General features: G+C 40.3%; 1 protein-coding gene across 1 annotated transcript in view; it reads left to right on the top strand.

The window, feature by feature from the left end:
- LOC131572702 (anoctamin-2-like) overlaps positions 1-14298 on the top strand; it is a 158407-nt gene extending 144109 nt beyond the window's left edge. The window contains exons 21-25 of the mRNA XM_058825985.1: positions 2738-2890; positions 3001-3053; positions 5117-5298; positions 11320-11425; positions 12883-14298. Of these exons, the coding sequence (XP_058681968.1) occupies positions 2738-2890; positions 3001-3053; positions 5117-5298; positions 11320-11425; positions 12883-13164 (776 nt within the window). The 3' untranslated portion in view covers positions 13165-14298. The remainder of the gene's footprint in view (positions 1-2737; positions 2891-3000; positions 3054-5116; positions 5299-11319; positions 11426-12882) is intronic.
- The last annotated feature ends 3771 nt before the right edge of the window (positions 14299-18069 follow it).

Here is an 18069-nt window from a genome sequence, read left to right as displayed (position 1 = left end):
TGACTTCTGAGAAGGGCTGTGACCTGAGACACTTCTTTGGATGATGTTTGTCATTCAGAGTTTTTGTCTCTGCTGGAGGCTGGATGAGGTGTTGCAGATGTGGCATCAGGGGTTGCGAAACTGAAGGGCTGGCTCTGAGCCCTTGGCCTCTTTCCTGCTCAACTCAGACAGCAAAGGCACCACTAGCGTGTGGTTTGGGCTTTTTCCCTCATCAGAAGTAAGCTTTGTGTCAGTGACAGCACATCCAGGGTCATGTTTGGATGCCCAAGAAGATACTTCGCGTGTAGCTGACTTATCACAACACCCAACCTTCAATTGTTTTATTTCCTAGCTTGCGCCATGAGCATGGGGAATTTTCATCTCTCTTTTCTCCAGACTGGCTTACCAGGGGAGAAGGAAAACTATGAAACAGTCCAGCTCCTGGCACAGGTCTCTTTAGCCTTTTCCATGTACATGAACAGCTTTGTATGGAGACCTTATGGCATAAACATAAACGTAAAAAAGCGTATTTAAGGATTGCCATCAAGTTTTTCACCCAAAAAAGGGATGACTTGGTGTCAACTGTCCTTGAAGAGTGTGAGTGTCCTAAAAGTAGTGTAAATATTTCCAGTGTGACCAGACAGGCATCCACAGAACTCCAGGATACTGAGAAAAGATTCCTCCTAGGATCTGGACAGCAATACCTCTCTTTGTAATCTATTCAGGTTTGTTTTTAGAAACACTGATCACACTCAACAAGTACCTGTGAATTGCTGAGGCTGTTCAAAGACTCCTCCATTTAATGATTCTTTGCTAATTTGTTACACAAGGCCAAGGCCGTCTAAATTCTAGTTTTGGCTTTGGGATTGCTTTTTTGCCTGCTTTTTGCATCATTTACACTTTCATAAGAAGGAGTTGAGAAGGTTGAAGAGATTTCAAGATGCCCACACAAACACTTCTGGCACAGTTTTCTATGAAGACATATTTACACAATTATCCAGAAGTCCTTTGCATACCTTGAACATTTTTTCATGAACTTGAAAAAAAATTTAGCTGCATTTTCCCAGACAATGAATGAAGAGGCTACAAACAACATCAAAGTAAATGTGTGTGCGGTTAATTCTTAAAGCATTGCAAATACTTTTCTTTTTTTTTCCTTTTCATTTTATCTTTTTACAGAATTCTCCCAGCTGTATTCCTGCTAAATTCACTTAGAAACAAATAAGGCATATTTTGGGGCTATGTATTTTTCTAAGAATTTCACAGTTTTGAGGGAACTGTTTTTGTTACTTTAATATCTGGTTTTATTTCCTTCTTAATTCCTTTTCCTGACTCTGAACATAAAATAGTCAGGAAAGTATGATTTCAAAAGTAGGAAGTTGTGTGCTTTGAAAAAGCTCCATCTCAGTGTATACACTTTATCTCAGAAAAAAACAATATGATTGAAAATCTAAAGGCCATATAATAATAATAGTATGTATTAATGATAATAATACTATGTAATAATGATAATACTAAAAATAGTATATATTAACATTAACATTAACATTAACATTAACATTAACATTAACATTAACATTAATAATAATAATAATAATAATAATAATAATAATAATAATAATAATAATAGATATACAGAGATTTTACTTTATTGTTCCTGAGATGAGAAAGAGGAAATATCAGATGACTTGCAACCTGTACACAAAAAAAAAAAAGTGTATGTGAGAAGGTCCTGGGGAAAACTGTTTCAAGAGTTAGTTGTAGGTTGTGACAACAGTGCTGAAGGAAAATATTTTAAAGTATAAAATATAGTAAATATATAGTATATATTTATAGTATACATAGTATATATTTATCATATATATACAGTGTGTATATATATTATATATTTATATAGTGTATATATATATAAAGCACATATATATTATGTTATGTACACAGAATTTTGTACTATTTTCTCAGAAAAGTGAAATTCCTCCCTCAGTGGAGAGAGAACTTATACAGGGATTTGCCAAAAAAGATGCCACAGTAAATATGGCATTTAAACACACCAATACTTTTTCTATGCTAATATTTTTTTAACTCTGAGATGTAGATCACAGTCACATTTATTAGTTTAATATATTTATATTTATATTTATATTTATATTTATATTTATATTTATATTTATATTTATATTTATATTTATATTTATATTTATATTTTTATATATTTATATAAAATTCACCTTCATTCAGGTTTAAAGAGTAGTATTTCTAAACTTGGAGGATATCAGTGACAAAAGGAGGGATCAAAGTGCTGCACAACACCACTGGCTCCTGCATCCACAGAGACACTTCTGTTCTTGCTTTTCACAGGCTGCCACCTAGTTTTTCAAAGGAAGCTGGAAGAAATAGTGACACCTTGTAGATTATCTTCTTTTAGTTGATTGTGTATAATTTTCCTTACAGAGAAAAGGACAGGAAAGAAACAGCATGGACTAATCAGTTAATTATGTATAAATGCAGAAAAATAGACTCTGAACCCTTTGTCCTTTATTAAATTTATTGTTTACTTTGGCTTGTGCTTGTGCTAGCAACTCGAGGCTTTATTGGAAACACTCATAAAGCATAGTGACAAACTTTTGTCTCTTCATAGCCCTATTCTGGGACCAAACTGGGAAGTGGAATTTTATGGGGTTGGTAATGCACAAAGCTCATTAACAATTTGCTGCTTCCTTCAGAAGCTATCAAAAACCGTTTCTTTTTTTCCCCCCAGTTATCCAGTTTGGCTTTGTCACACTCTTTGTTGCCTCCTTCCCTCTGGCCCCTGTCTTTGCTCTTCTGAACAACATCATTGAGGTTCGTCTTGATGCAAAAAAATTTGTTACTGAGCTGAGGAGGCCAGACACAGTGAGAGAAAAAGATATAGGTGAGTAATGAAAGAGCACTGTAGTGAAGATTAGAGCAAAAATACAAAGAAAATTTATAATGAAACCATTATAATGAACCCGTTAATAAGTTTTCTTCTTTCACTTACAGGTATTTGGTATAACATCTTGAGTTGTATTGGAAAGCTTTCAGTGATGATTAATGTAAGTGTTTGGTTAAACCAATTTCTAACCATGATCTTGGGAGCTTATACTGTTCTTTCAATGTAATTTAAAATTCTTTATAATTCAATCTTTATAATATTTTATATTTCATTGTCCCTTCAACATAATTTAAAAGTGGCATCTAATTTTCTCAGTTGCTCAAATACAACAGAATACAGATACATTATGGTTATGGTGCTGTATGTACTCTCTAAGTAAAATTTTCCTGTACATGCTTTAAGATAAAAAAATCTCATGCTGTAGGACTTTCATCCTAATAGTTTCTAGTGAGTTTTTAACCTACAGATCATGAACTCATTTATGTTGGAAAATACCTTTAAGGTCATGGGATGATACCAGAGATATTAAAGATGTCAAAGCTCTTTAGAAAGGGAGGTAATTTTTACTACTGAAGGGAGAACTTGTGGAGGGATTGTTATGCAATTTCTTTAATAAAATAGCTTCTAGCACAACAGTACAGCATTCCAATGCTGCCAGAGGGACAGTGTTGTTTCACTTGGGTGGAGCATTGTTCACTCATGGCTCTCCAATTTCAGGATTTAAGGTAGGAAATCTGTGGAACCCCGCACATCCCCATAATCTCACTGTCAGGCACAGATTTCAGTTGTCCAGCACTGAGATATGCTGGAGGATAAAAACTGTAGCCTCTTGTTTTTCTCTGAATACACTTTGCAGATTTATGATCCTTCAATATTTCCTGTCTTGATCGAACTCTAGAAACGTTTATTTCCTGGGGATTCCATTAAAGAATGAGTTAGATACATTTTCTTGAAAGAAATATAAATATGTGCACACCTGTTTGAAAAAAAAACAAAACACTGAATGCCCAATTCTACTTCTCCATCTGGATAATACTGACACAGGAAATTATTATTTAGCAAAATACAATTTTAAATCATCATAGGATCATAGAATGGTTAGGGTCGGATGGGACATTAAAGACCATCCCATTGCAAGGCCCCTGCCATGGGCAGGGACACCTTCCACTATCCCAGGTTGCTCAGAACCCCATCCAACCTGGCCTTCAACACTGCCAGGGATGGGGCAGCCAGAGCTTCTCTGGGCAACCTGTGCCAGGGCCTCACCATCCTCACAGGGAACATTTTTTTCCTAATATCCAATCTAAACCTCCTGTGTGTCAGTTTGATGCTATTCCCTCTTGTTCTGTCAGTCCAGGCCCCTGTCAAAAGTCCCTCTCCAGGTCTCTTAGAGTCTCTTCAGGCACTGGAAGGGGTTCTAAAGTCTCCTCCCAAATCCTTCTCTTTTCCAGACTGAACAATCCCAATTCTCTAGACCTGTCTCCACAGCACAGGGGCTCCAGCCCTCTGACCATCTTCATAGCCTCCTCTGGACCTGCTCCAATAGGAGTGAGTCCAGAGCAGAAATCAAATGAATTCTTATTGATGCAATGCAGAGATTTCTGTGATTGATTGCCTCCACAATGACACCAGTTTTATGGGATACCAGTCTCACGAGGTTTAATGCCAGCATATATTAAATGTTTAATGTTTAATACCCCCCATGTGACATGTGTGAATCCTGATGCTGAGGGGAAAATGGACATTTACACTCAACAGGTTTGGTGTAACTACACCAAAATATAGGCCATATTATATCAACTGGCTAATAAGTTTGTTGTAGTTTTTTTTTAAAAACTGGTAATAAACCTTCTAATGGCTCCAGAGATGAAAAGGATTGGAGCAATGGACAGTCCATTAGTTACTTTTGCTACTTCCCTAGCTGATCCTTCCCTTGGAGCGACAGAGCAGGTTTATTATACATATTATATGTATAATAATATTATACATATAATTTATTATACATATTATATGTATAATATGTATATTATATACAGGTTTATACTGTCCATTTATATGCAAATATTCTGTACCAGTTCTGGCCTTATAACTCTCCCTTCACCACCACTCTAAATTTACCTGAACATGAAATTTTTCCTCTGAATTAATTAACCTGGAGACACAGATTTACGATGCTGCTTTTTGGTTGTTAGTATGGTTTTTTTTTGTTTTTCCATCTCTCAGGCTTTTGTCATTGCTGTCACCTCCGATTTCATCCCACGCCTTATGTATCAATATGCATACAGCCAGAATGGAACCATGCATGGCTTCATCAATCACACCCTCTCGTACTTCAATGTCAGCCAGCTCAAGGCTGGGACACAGCCAGAAAACTCCCTGTTTGCACAGGAGGTTTCGTTCTGCAGGTAAAGTACTTGCAAGGGCAGTTTGCACAGTCAAGGGAATTTCCTTGGCTCTTATGTCATTTTTCAAAGTGGGAATTGATAAAATTCACTTATATGGCCATGTATTCAGCAATATTCATGTATGTTTGAAAATGTGGGTTTGGAAGTACAGCTTTATAGTATTCTCACTGTGTTACAAGGTCTTCAAAAGGGTTTTTTTCAGGGCATTAAAAGGCAAAATAAACAATTTAGGCAGACTTGATCAAAAGAAAAAAGCAAACTAACACTTTCTTTACTGAAAGATATAGATTTAATTAAAAACAATGATTTTTTTTTAAAATGGACACTCAGTGATTAGAACTAGGCTTTCTCTGTCTTTATTAAATTCAGTCCTCACTTGCTGAGATATGGGTTTTCAATATATTATGCCCAACTTTAAAACCTGCACCAGTTGCCATCTACACATCTTCTATTTCAGATTCATCTTTTCAGATTGGGGAAACAAGGCTCAACTTCCTTTAAAATATGTCCCAAATACCAGATACCCATGGAGTAGTTCCAGTTTGCATGAGAAATCACTAATATGGCTCCAGCTTTCAAACTAACTTTGTTCTTTTATAATAATATGCAGAAATTCAAAGAGCTGGTTTCAGGCATTACAACCCCCAGCTGTTCAAAATGGAGGTTCTTTGGGTCAGTGTTATATTCAACAGCCTGTCTCACCTTCCTTTTTGACTCCCTCGAAATCACCCTGTGCTTGGTATCTGCACAAAATAATTATAAAAGTTCCTCTTTCATTTATTTAAGGAGAGCCTTAATGTACAGAGGTTTTCCCTCCCTTGCTTTGAAGTGCAATATATCTCACTGATTTTAAGTCGGGTACATATCTTGCCCAACTATAACCCACAAAAATGGCACATCCCAGTTTCTTCATCAGAAGCAGGGCAAATAGGGAGAGAAATCTGTCTCTCTATGGCAGTGCTGTAGGGAATGCCTTTCGGGATACCTACATTCTCACCTTGACTTCAGCACAGGATAGATGGGTACACTCCTAACTTTTAAGCAATTTGTAAGTATGTGAGCTCTGCAATTCCCCCTTTCTGCTGCTGGGAATTGTTAGCAAAATATTCCCTGTTAGAATATGCAACATCTCTGAACTTTTAGATTTGTAAGTCTGCGAAATGCTTTTGCACCCTCAATTTCTAGTACTTTTAAATTTTTTCTCCCTAAATTTGCTTGTGTTTTCCTTCAACAAGCATATTGATCCACTTCACTGTGATTTTGCTACTTTTACAATGCTGCTTTTTACCTTGTGTCAGCCACTGGCCTCTGTTTATAGCTGTTTAAGTGCTGGTGTGCTTGGAAATATGTGCATTGACAACAGGGGTGAAAGGCACTCCTCGCATTAGTATGGTCATACATAGCCAAATACTCAACAGAGCCCAAATACTGGGAGGAGGGAATCATCTACACTGGGTACAAAAGTGGTCCCTGCCTGATGATTCCTTCTAAGAGACTGAGAAGAAGAGAAAAAATAATGTTTGACCATGTGTTAGTCTGAGCGAGACAGAACTATGGGAGCATTTCTCTTCTGTTATCAGGAAACATTTGGGAAAAGATGTCAGCATCCACAAACAGTGTTTCTCATTATCATCTTTCTCATTTGAATCTTATCAAAATCTCAGCTTTGGACAGAACTATCACTGTGATAAAATATGGGGTCTCTAACTTGTTCCCAAGAGACAGGCAACCAAACAGTGCCCCTCAAGCTGGAAATAAAATCTGTATTTCTGTTTCTGGCAGATGCATTGGGAACAAGATGACCTCTCTTATTCTTAGATTTCTGTGACCTCTGGAGATAAATGTGGTTGCAATGAGGCTGCATTCTGCTCCTTATGGGCATTACCAGAGATTAAGGTATCTTAAAAATAACCGTAACATGCCAGAAACAACTCTGCCATTGAACACAGAGAATACATTCTTCAAATATTTAGAGCAGCATTTTCTACAGTGCTGTGAACTCTTTGGCACTGCTTCCAAATAAAGGTTGCTGTAAAGCTGTTCTGATGCACAATATTAGTTGTAATTTTACTTTTTTTTTCAGGGAAAAGTGGCATTTGTATAGTTGAAGGCAAATTAGAAGCAAGTATTGCTAAGATATGGGATATTTTTAATGGTTTTTCCCTTTTGGTCCTTGTAGTCTTGTATGATAATGGAGTATATACAAACCTGCTGGTCACACTGAAATGAGGAAGCAGCAGATACGGAGTCATTCAAGGGGCTTTAACATGTCTGCTCCAAAATTCAGCAATTTTATAAAATCTCTCTGAATTTATTTTCTTTATGTCATGGGGTTCATCTCATCTATTCCCAATGGTCAGTTGTGGATGCTAACATTTTTCCCTGACTAATTTTTATATATTCCTTCACTGCTGATTCTGTGATTCTGGATGGTTTTCCCAATTTCTTGTCAAAGACCAGCTGATGAAGGAAATTAAACAGATTAGCTTATTTGGACTGATTTGAAGTTCCACCAATATATATAGTATGATTTGGTTTTTTTACCAGTCTTTTTTTTCCCCCATACAATTAACTTTTGAAATACATTAACATCCTCATCTTAGCTCTGGCTTCAGTGCACATTTGTCCAAGTGTTATGTGGTTCTCTCTACCCAGCTTCCCTTCCCCTACAATTCTCTACTTTCAGTGCACATTTTTCTATTCTTATAACTTTCCTGTGCTCTATTCTTCAACCACGTTGACCACTACATATTCTTGTCCTTTTTCAGTGGAATTAAAGTGGAATTACATGCTTGCTATTTTGGAAACACAATAGTCTTTGCAGCACTGGTTGATTGTTGTTCCTACCATACCTGCTGAATCAAATATTTTAAGAGTGAAGCATTGAAAAGGTGAGGGAATCAGAGAGTCATAGAATATCCTGAGTGGGAAGGGACCCACAAGGATCTTCAAATCCTGACCCTGCACAGAAGACCCAAAAAATCATACCTGAGGGTAGTGTCCAAATGCTTCTTGAGCTGAAAAGATAGAATTTGTAAAAAAGAAATCACCTATAGAATGTAGGGGTTAGAAAAGGTCTCACATGCCAGAAAATAATTATAAAAGGAGGTGGGGGTGAGGCCCAGCTACCTCATCTATAGCTCTGGCAACATTTTCCTTCACCATAAATCATTTACACGTGTTTTGTTTAGTGTAGGTTCAGGCATCACAAGCAGTGTGATTCCCAGCTGAGCCAGGTGAGATTTCCAAGGGGTCTGATGTCCTGCAATACTTACATTGTCTGTGAAGCTCAGAATGCATTAAATGGAAAACTCACCACAGTTGGTGACCCTTCCAGGTGAACCTGGGCTACATTTCAAGACTGGAATTGATTTATAGTGGTCAGAAAAGTCCACAAGAAACTCAGTGGTTTTCCTTGGTTTTGATGTTCAAGCAGGTGAAGTTCAAGGGAACTGACTTTGGCCCTTGATGTAGCACTTTTACAGATTTAAGCAACATGTGGGGGTCCACAATGTCCAGAAAAGTACCAGAGAGGGGATCTGGCAGTGCAGGAAGAGCACAGAAATCCTGAGACAGGACCTGTGCATGCACTGCTGAACAAAACCATCCAGGAGCTAACACAGCCCAGGGAGTTCTTCCCTAAATTAACACAGCCTGCGCTTTAAAGTGGTCTTCTCCTCCCTGTGGGCTGTACTTGTGTCCTTTGTCTGCAGAAACTGCAGCACAGAATCACATCCAGCATTCCAGACTGTTTCTTGGGGGTGGGGAGTGGCAGGATGTAGGGGATGCGTGGATTGCAAATGTGTAATTTAACATGCAAAACCACGTGAGTAGAACCTGAAGGTAATTTTGGCAAGCACACCTGCAAACTGAAGCTGACAGATTATATATATGAACCTTCTCCACTATCCCCCAACGGAGACTTTTGCACAGTCTAATGAATCTTATTGTCAGGACGGGTTTTGTGGTATTCAAAACAGATTTTCCCTGTCTTAATTTCATCCCATTACTCCTAGTCAAACACTGGGAACAGCACTAAATTATCCCTGTTAGTCCTGAGGGCACAATTTGTGCATGGTTATCATGTCCAACTGTGGCTGTTACTTACCGAAGTGGAGCAATACATGTGCTGCTCTTTAATCTTCTCGATCAGTCAGTCTCCTCAGCCCTTGTACTGTTCTCCTGAACTACTGCCTTCAATATTTTCCTTCCTTCCTTCCTTCCTTCCTTCCTTCCTTCCTTCCTTCCTTCCTTCCTTCCTTCCTTCCTTCCTTCCTTCCTTCCTTCCTTCCTTCCTTCCTTCCTTCCTTCCTTCCTTCCTTCCTTCCTTCCTTCCTTCCTTCCTTCCTTCCTTCCTTCCTTCCTTCCTTCCTTCCTTCCTTCCTTCCTTCCTTCCTTCCTTCCTTCCTTCCTTCCTCCCTTCCTCCCTTCCTCCCTCCCTCCCTCCCTCCCTCCCTCCCTCCCTCCCTCCCTCCCTCCCTCCCTCCCTCCTTCCCTCCTTCCCTCCTTCCCTCCTTCCCTCCTTCCCTCCTTCCTTCCTTCCTTCCTTCCTTCCTTCCTTCCTTCCTTCCTTCCTTCCTTCCTTCCTTCCTTCCTTCCTTCCTTCCTGCCTTCCTGCCTTCCTGCCTTCCTGCCTTCCTGCCTTCCTGCCTTCCTTCCTGCCTGCCTTCCTGCCTGCCTTCCTGCCTGCCTTCCTGCCTTCCTGCCTTCCTGCCTTCCTTCCTGCCTGCCTTCCTGCCTTCCTGCCTTCCTGCCTTCCTGCCTTCCTTCCTTCCTTCCTCCCTCCCTCCCTCCCTCCCTCCCTCCCTCCCTCCCTCCCTCCCTCCCTCCCTTCCTCCCTTCCTTCATTCCTTCCCTCCCTCCCTCGTTCCCTCCCTCCCTCCCTCCCTTCCTCCCTCCCTCCCTCCCTCGTTCCCTCGTTCCCTCGTTCCTTCCTTTCTCTCCCTTTCTCTCCCTCTCGCTCTCTCGCTCTCTCTCTTTCTCTCTTTCTCTCTGTCTCTTTCTCTCTTTCTCTCTCACTCCTTTTTTCTTGCCCCTCCCCTCTGGAATCTGTACAGCTGAATGGCTGAATGCAGCGTTCCAGGTGTGGGTTTACCTGGGCAATTCAGAGGAAGGGTAATTCCACCCTCCCAGCACCATTGTGCCTCTTCTTGATACACCCACAAATCATACACTGTCCTGCTGCCATATTTCAAACTTGTGCTAACTTGCTGGCCAATGCATGCTCCAGGCTATTTCCACATTCAAACACTATCCCTTCAAAGATCCTTCAAGTGTTTTATTTTTAATTATTTTCCATTTCCCCATATTATTCTCATTCTGCTTCCTGTCTCCATTTCTTACTGCTTTCTGTGTTTCCTGCTATTTGCAAAACTTTCCAATTTAGGAGCATCTGTGATTTTTATTAGCCTGTTGTTTACTTCCAAATGATTGATGATAATACTAAAAGCAACAGTCTTTACACCAAACCACTAAGGCTCTCTTTTGTCCTGTCCAAGGCTAGACAGTTAATTTAGGAAGTGCCTTTCCCATGGCTCCCCCTTTCGTTAATGCAAAGACAGGAACCACCAAAGCATGAGTCACATTTTATGTGGTCTGAATTATTCCCTAAATGAATCAAGTTTTAGGTGAGATTAATGCAGGTTTATCTCCTTCAGTCTGAAAATGCCTTGGACTATCTCTCTTCTTTCATTTCAGCATTTTATTCCCTGTATATTGATGTCAATTTACATTAAGAAAATAAAGGGGACTTCTGTAAATCCTCTAAAATCTGGACATTTCCAATGTTAAAACAATGTTCTGATGTTGGTTACAACTGTGAAAACCAGACTAAGTGTGTTAAATTCAGTGGAGGTAGGCCAGCTCTAATTCTGAAGTTGTATTTCATAATAACGGTTGAAGTAAGAACATCTGGAGGATTTGATTCTTCAGGTTTTGTGATCGGAAAATCATGTTAATCACAGCAATTGATGCTGGAGGAAATTGCTGGAACTATGATAGCTGAGTTGTCTCTATTTCCAGGTTCAAAGACTACAGAGAACCACCTTGGTCTCCACAGCAGTACGAGTTTTCTAAGCAGTACTGGGCGGTCTTATCTGCTCGCTTGGCTTTTGTGATTCTATTTCAGGTAAGTCTGATGAGTTGCTTCACTTTCAGTCACAGAAATATCATCATAAATGGATCCAAACACATGTTCCAAAGCAGCTCATGTCCAATAGACATGGAAGGCAAGGCACACAGCTTCCTTTAGCCCTTGGTGCTAGCAGTGACCCCCAAAATACCACAGGCTTAAGTTTTAAACTTATGTGTAAGTAGACTCTGTCAAATTTTATACTCTCAGAGGCACCACTTGTAAAAAGCACATAAATGCTGTGTAAGCTTGTTAACTGCTCTTCTTTACTCAAAGCAAGAAATAAACAGAAGTAATAAATCCTCTAAGGGTTTTTGCTACTTTCTTGAATTGAGTGCAGTAAATTGTCCCCAGTGTGAGGATTTCATTAGCAAGGGATTTGCTATCATGGCTTGCCTTTCGAATGGCTCCCTTCTGCTCTTCTCCATAATCTGGGATCCTTCCACAGCCAAATTCGGCCCGTCCCTCTTTTTCAAATCTGCCTTTCTTTTGTCCTCACCTGCCAATTGTTCCCAAGTGTTTCTCTGAATCTTGTCTGGTTTGTATTGCCCTCTTCTGCTTCTTCGTCATGCCTTCAGTAATTTTCCACCACTGACTGCAAAGCAGTTGAAAGCAACTGGTTCTGCTGGGCTTCAAGCCCTCTGCCTGCTCTGCCAGAGAACATTCCTTGGGTAATTAGCTCCACTGTCTCAGATGGGGACAGAGAGTTCATGCTAGCAGCCCTGTCAGCAAACTGTTCTCACACGTTTCCAAGCGTTACATAGCATAGCACTTCTCAAAGCATTATCATGACAGTACAAATCCCCAGAGCATCGATTATCTATAGATTTCACAAGCAAGTGAAGCTTTTTTCCCAGTCTGCTTCCTGCTAGATGTTATGAGCACCACCTGTAATCACCTTGACACCTGAGGTTTGGGGTTTTGGCTTGCACACTGTGGTAGTGTAAAAACAATTCTGCTTGTCAGCAGACAGAGGAATCTGAGGACAGAATGGCCATGAAAGTTGTCTGCTATGTGCTCAGGCCACACTGGAAACAAACGGGTATCTTTGCCTTATGTTGTAGGATTTTTGATTGTATTGGGGGATAGCCTTGTATTAATGGATTCTGAACTCAGTATCAAGGAATTGGATGTTGAGAACTGGGCACCTTTGGATGCCTGTAAAGAATAATGCTGGTTTAGCTACTAAGGCCATGGATTATTTAATGATTCCATGTCCTTTCCTATTTCAAATGTAACTAAAGCTTGTGTTTAACTCAGCCTCTACACTGAGGAGTAGATGTGCACAAACCTGAGCTGTTTCTTGAAATAAAGCCTTAATCAACTGCTTACTACCACACACCACCAGCAAAATGCGTTTGATATCTGTCTCATAGCTATAACAAATGTTTGGTTTTGCTCCAGTGTATTTTGGATTTTTCATGCTTGCTTCACGTCTGTTGCTGTACTTGCAGAACTTGGTGATGTTCCTCAGTGTTCTGGTTGACTGGATGATCCCTGACATCCCCAAGGACATCAGTGAACAGATCAAAAAGGAGAAAACCGTGCTTGTTGACTTCTTCTTGAAGGAAGAGCATGAAAAGCTGAAGCTGATTGAAAGCTTTATTGCGCGCGACAAGCGGAAACACAAGAGTGGGACGAAAAGGAAAAGGGCCAGGGCTTCCAGCTTCTCCCAGTGTCACCACAGCCCCAAGGGCAGCTTCACCTCCTTCAGCTCACAGCACACAGTGGTGTGACTCCTGAGGGAAGGCAGCAGCCTGTGCTTACCTCTGCTTACTGCATGATGTGATTCCGAACCTGGAACAAGCGAGCGAGAGACAAGGGACAGGGAGCAAAAGGAGTCTCGTTTGCTTCCTTAGAATCTCCAGATGTGAGGATCTCTGTTACAATTTAAATGCCCTCTGGGCTGCAGCATTTCCAATTTCATCAGTGGGAGATAAAGGCTGTATTGGGCTGTAGCTGGTTCTTGCAGTGCCGATTCATGCGAGCTGGGGAGGCACGCAGGAATTCTCCTGGCAGGAATTCTGGCAATTATCCCTCCTCCTGCAGACACCCTGTGGGGCACAGGGACACTCCTGCTTTAGTCTCTGTCCTTGGGAAGGTTGGACTGACTGTGGGGAAGGACTTACCATGGGGAAGGACTGACCTTGGAGAAGGACTGACCATGGAGAAGTGCACACACCTAATGGTCTCATTGGCTGTAGCTGCCAGCAGAAGGTTTGTAAACATGTGGAATCTCAAGGACTCCTTGTGCCTTCCTAACCTACACTGCCACATGGTGCCACCTCTGGAGGGCATGCAGGGCTCTGGGAGATGTGTGAACAGAAGGAATTTAAATCACTGGGCACTTGCCTCTATGGATACATCGTGCTTTGCTTAGCTGGAGCTGGAATACATGTGCTGGTGTGCAGGGAGGCCATCAGAATGGCTGAAGATGCCAGAACCAGAAAAGCTCCTTGGCACTCATTGTCCTAAAGAGAAAACTAAAAACCAAACCTTGCATGTTTGATTCTCCTCTCACTTAGACTTGGAATCCAGACAGTGTCAAGAGGAATCACACCACTGAACCACCAGTGCAAAGCTGAGGAGTGAGAATAGAATCAAGCCCTGTAAATAATGTGGCATCTCCATGTACGCTGCACGTAAAGCAACAAAAATTGCTGCTGTTGTGATTTACTGTAAAGTTAAATATTTTGCAGAACCGCATTTCATTGGAAGATAAACATATTCACTAACCAAGCTTTCACCTACAGGCATTTAAGGAATAACTTTATTCTGTCATGAATGAAAATTAAACTTTCTTAAAAAATCTGTTTCTTTTCCTGATGATTTGTCAACCAGGCTTGAAATTTAGAGTCTGGACAAAAGGCTTTCTTCTCATTTTTTCTTCTCAACAATACTTTCAAAACAATAAAAAAAATATAAATGAAAATAAGTACTCCAGTTTCAGGCATTCTATTCAGGATTGGTCTTTAACAACATAATCTAATTTTATATATTTCTGAGGCCTAAGATTTTACTAATGTCTTAGATAAAAAGATTTTTCTCTGTGACAACTTTTGGTAACATAATGGGAGATGCAAGAATAATTTATTTTTTCATTCAGTGTCCAAACTAAGGCACATAAAAGTGGGAGAACTGTTTCAATGAAAAAAAAAATTATTTTTGAGTTTCATTTTTAAAATTTACTTTTGGGTTATTTATTCTTTCTATATAGAAATGGAATTTGAAAAGATAACGTCATCTGGAATAAAATTGCAAGTGATTAACTTTGTTGAAAAAAAAGTCAGTCCTCTCCAAATGTTTTCCTCTTTTTCCCTGTGAAAACTCATTGTTTTGTTTTGTTTTAATTTTATTAGGATTTTAAGAGTTTGGCTCCCTTATGAAAGTCTGTGAAAGGACTGAGACATAACCTTTGATTTCCTCCCTCTAAGATCAGCATTTAAATGAGGGAACGGTATCTCCCCAAAACCAAATTGTCTCGTTTTACTTTCAAAAGGCCAACAAAGCCCTGTTGGGGATTCCATGGTCTAATGTATTAAGAGAGTCAATATTAATAACATCTATTCCCTCTTTTACACCAAGAGGATGCTCTGCTGGTGCACATGGGGATTTGAAACTGTTGAGGCTTTGGAAGTGTCTGTGGTTTTTTTTTTTGCAACTCCAGTCTTTTGAAATTCAATCAATTCTCTTCACTCCAAACAGCCGCTGGTGGGGAGAAAATATGTTTCTAAACAGTAGAAATATCAATATTTTTTTTGCCATAATTCTTCCTCTCCTTTTTCCAGGAATATGGGAGGGCGTGCAGCAACAGATTTAGAAAGGGATTGCACACAGGTTTCACGGCACCCCCTTTGCCAGTGGCTGGTTTGATGGATATTCAGAATAAAGGGTTTCCTTAAAATAGCACCATTCTGTACATTTTGTACACCCTCCCTCCAACCAGGAAATACCTTTTTAAAAACTGTGAGTCACTCCAAAGCAGTCAGAAAAATGTTATCCCAGAGTCGAGTGCACTAGGCTGTTGTTACACAGAATTTCCATAACAAGCAACTGAAATGCTTGCTGTGGTCCAAAAATGATAAAGTTTTTCTAGATTTCCTAGCACAAGGAACTAGAGAAGCCACCAGATGTACACTGATGCTCTGCAAGTTCTCCTGAGGTTTATATATTTCACCCAAACAAAGCTGGGAAAAAGGCACGGCAGCAATTCCGGCTGATGTCCAGATGGGATCTCCCCTGATACCACACACAGGGCAGACAGCTCAATTATCTTTATCTCTGATACGCTTGCTGTTTTCCCCTTAAACTTGAGAGTTTCATTCACAGAGGATTCCTGCATGTTCAGTACCTGACTCAGGTGCACTCCCCAAGGATTGCACCTTTTGTTGCATTTCTATGGCAACCTCTGGATTCTCCTGACACCACTTCCCATCAGCTGCTGTAACTGTAGATCACTGATCAGGTATTCAGCCATTCTCAGATTCCAGCTTATCTTTTTTGGACAAAGCCAGACTTTATCTGCCCCCTATTTATCAGTGGGATAGCTGTAAGTGCTCCCCCTTGCCATAAATTGTGCCTTGGAAGCAGAGAATGGCTGTTCAAAGAGACGTGCATGGAGGGCTCTCCATGGGGACCAAAGGAGTAGGGATGCAAGCAGAGGCACAAAGGTAACAAAACCTGTGGGCTATTGCCACTCCCTGCTTTAACAATGAAAACCAGCTAAAATAACTGCAGAGGAAAGGGGAAAAAAAGTAAGTGGAGAAAGATTTGCATAGAAATTTAGTATAGAATTTCATAACCATTTTGGACCACTCCAGATATAAAGTGAAAACCTCAATTAAGCAGGCAAACAAATGAAAATCAGTATGTCTGTATGTGTGAGTAGCTACCACACTGTGAGTATGTGAATATGTGAGTATGGGTGAGTAGCTGCCACCGAGTCCCAAACCTACAGATCCACACCCTAGGATCTGTGGAGCCTCATCAATAGGAATATTTGAACCTGCACATCTAATCAGAACAGTGCAAATAGGAAGCAACAAAAGCGAAGAATTGAATGGTTTTATAAAGCCTTACAACTCCAACTAGATGTGACCCTGTCAGGTCAGGCAATGTGAGGTGTGTTCACCTTCTGTTCAGCAGACAGTCCACGGATTTTGCTGCTCCATTTATGACAATTTTTCCCTTGGTCTGGTGGAGCAGGTTAGTTTCAAACAGCTTTCAGGAGTTATTCAGGAGAAGAAATGGACCCAGATGGAAGGAGTTCCCTGCTCCACGGTCACTCCATGCTCCATGCTCAAATGCCATCAGTTAGAGGATCTGTCTGATCTACGCAGCCACGTGAACCCTCTCACTGTGCTTATCTCTAGTTTTAAAGGGGCCTTTCAGGAACTGAGTGAAGCTGTGGGAATGTTGGCCTTTTCTGTCATGTCTTCTTGATGCAGACCTGCCCACTTTTTTAATCACCAGCTCCAGAAAGTTTTTTTTGTGATGGGTATCACTGGCTTTTTGAGAGCTATCAGTCCTCATCTCAGGATATAAAACACTTTGCTATCTAGACTACACCTGCAACTCCAACATTCATGACATTCAAACCCTTCCTTTTTCCAAGAAGAAAAGGGTGACCTCTGTGGAAGTCTGCCTGTTAAATAATTGTTTGGAAATACCCAGTCCACCTTGTGCAGTATTCACCACTGTTAGCAATAAACTCTGACTACAGCAGTATAACATCTGTTGCTGCTCTGCAGTCTCACCCTTTAATTAACCACAGATGGTCTCTCTGTTCCCCGTCTGGTCTAATTATTTTGCTTTTGAAAAGAAAATATAAACCACTTTTGTTTGTGAGCTGTTCTTTGTAGGTAAATTCCTGTACACCTTGTACTAGATAAGATGCCTTGGGTGTTCAGGAACACAAAATGTCAGATGCAACAGTAGAATTGCACATAAAGGTAGAGAGAGGAGGAGGATTTGTACCTGAGCTCCCAGTTCTTACCTTGCAAGAGCCATCAGTCCATGGTTCATCTGAAAGGCTCACAGACAATGGAGGCTGAAGAATATTGTTAGCAAAAAAATGAGTACAGTCTTTATGCTCCACATGCATCTTTTTCAAGGAAAGGTCTGCATGAGCTTTTTCCTAAATGTGTTTTCATTTGTCCTAAATCCCTCAGTACTACCAAAACTGAATATTCCCTGCAGTTCCCATCCTTTACCCATCATCTGCAAATGTATTAAATTATTAATTGATTATTCAAATATTAATGGCAGCATTAATTAACAGGGTGCCTTGCTGCCTCTTTCCCACCCCCAGTGGAATTGTTAAAATCAACCAGATTCCATAACTCCTGAAACAGACTTATATTACTCTTTATTTGTGCATAATGATCTAATGAAATATTTTTATTTATGTCTGTTTTCAGTTGCTTCTTGACACAATCCTGAAGCTTTACTTTTCTTGATTCTTAGGACACTCACTAAAAACAACTCCTCTACTCACAGTGTTTCCAAGCCACTCCTGGTTCCACAGACACAGCTTTAATGAGCAAAATGATTTCTATCAAAGGATTATATATATCTCAAATGCAGCCACCTGAGGCAAAGCAGATTCAAACCTCACTGGAATCAGTGGAAGTCTGTCTTTC

Source organism: Poecile atricapillus, chromosome Z (assembly GCF_030490865.1).
Source record: "Poecile atricapillus isolate bPoeAtr1 chromosome Z, bPoeAtr1.hap1, whole genome shotgun sequence".
Lineage (NCBI taxonomy): Eukaryota > Metazoa > Chordata > Aves > Passeriformes > Paridae > Poecile > Poecile atricapillus.
This window is presented reverse-complemented; position numbering and strand designations above follow the sequence as displayed.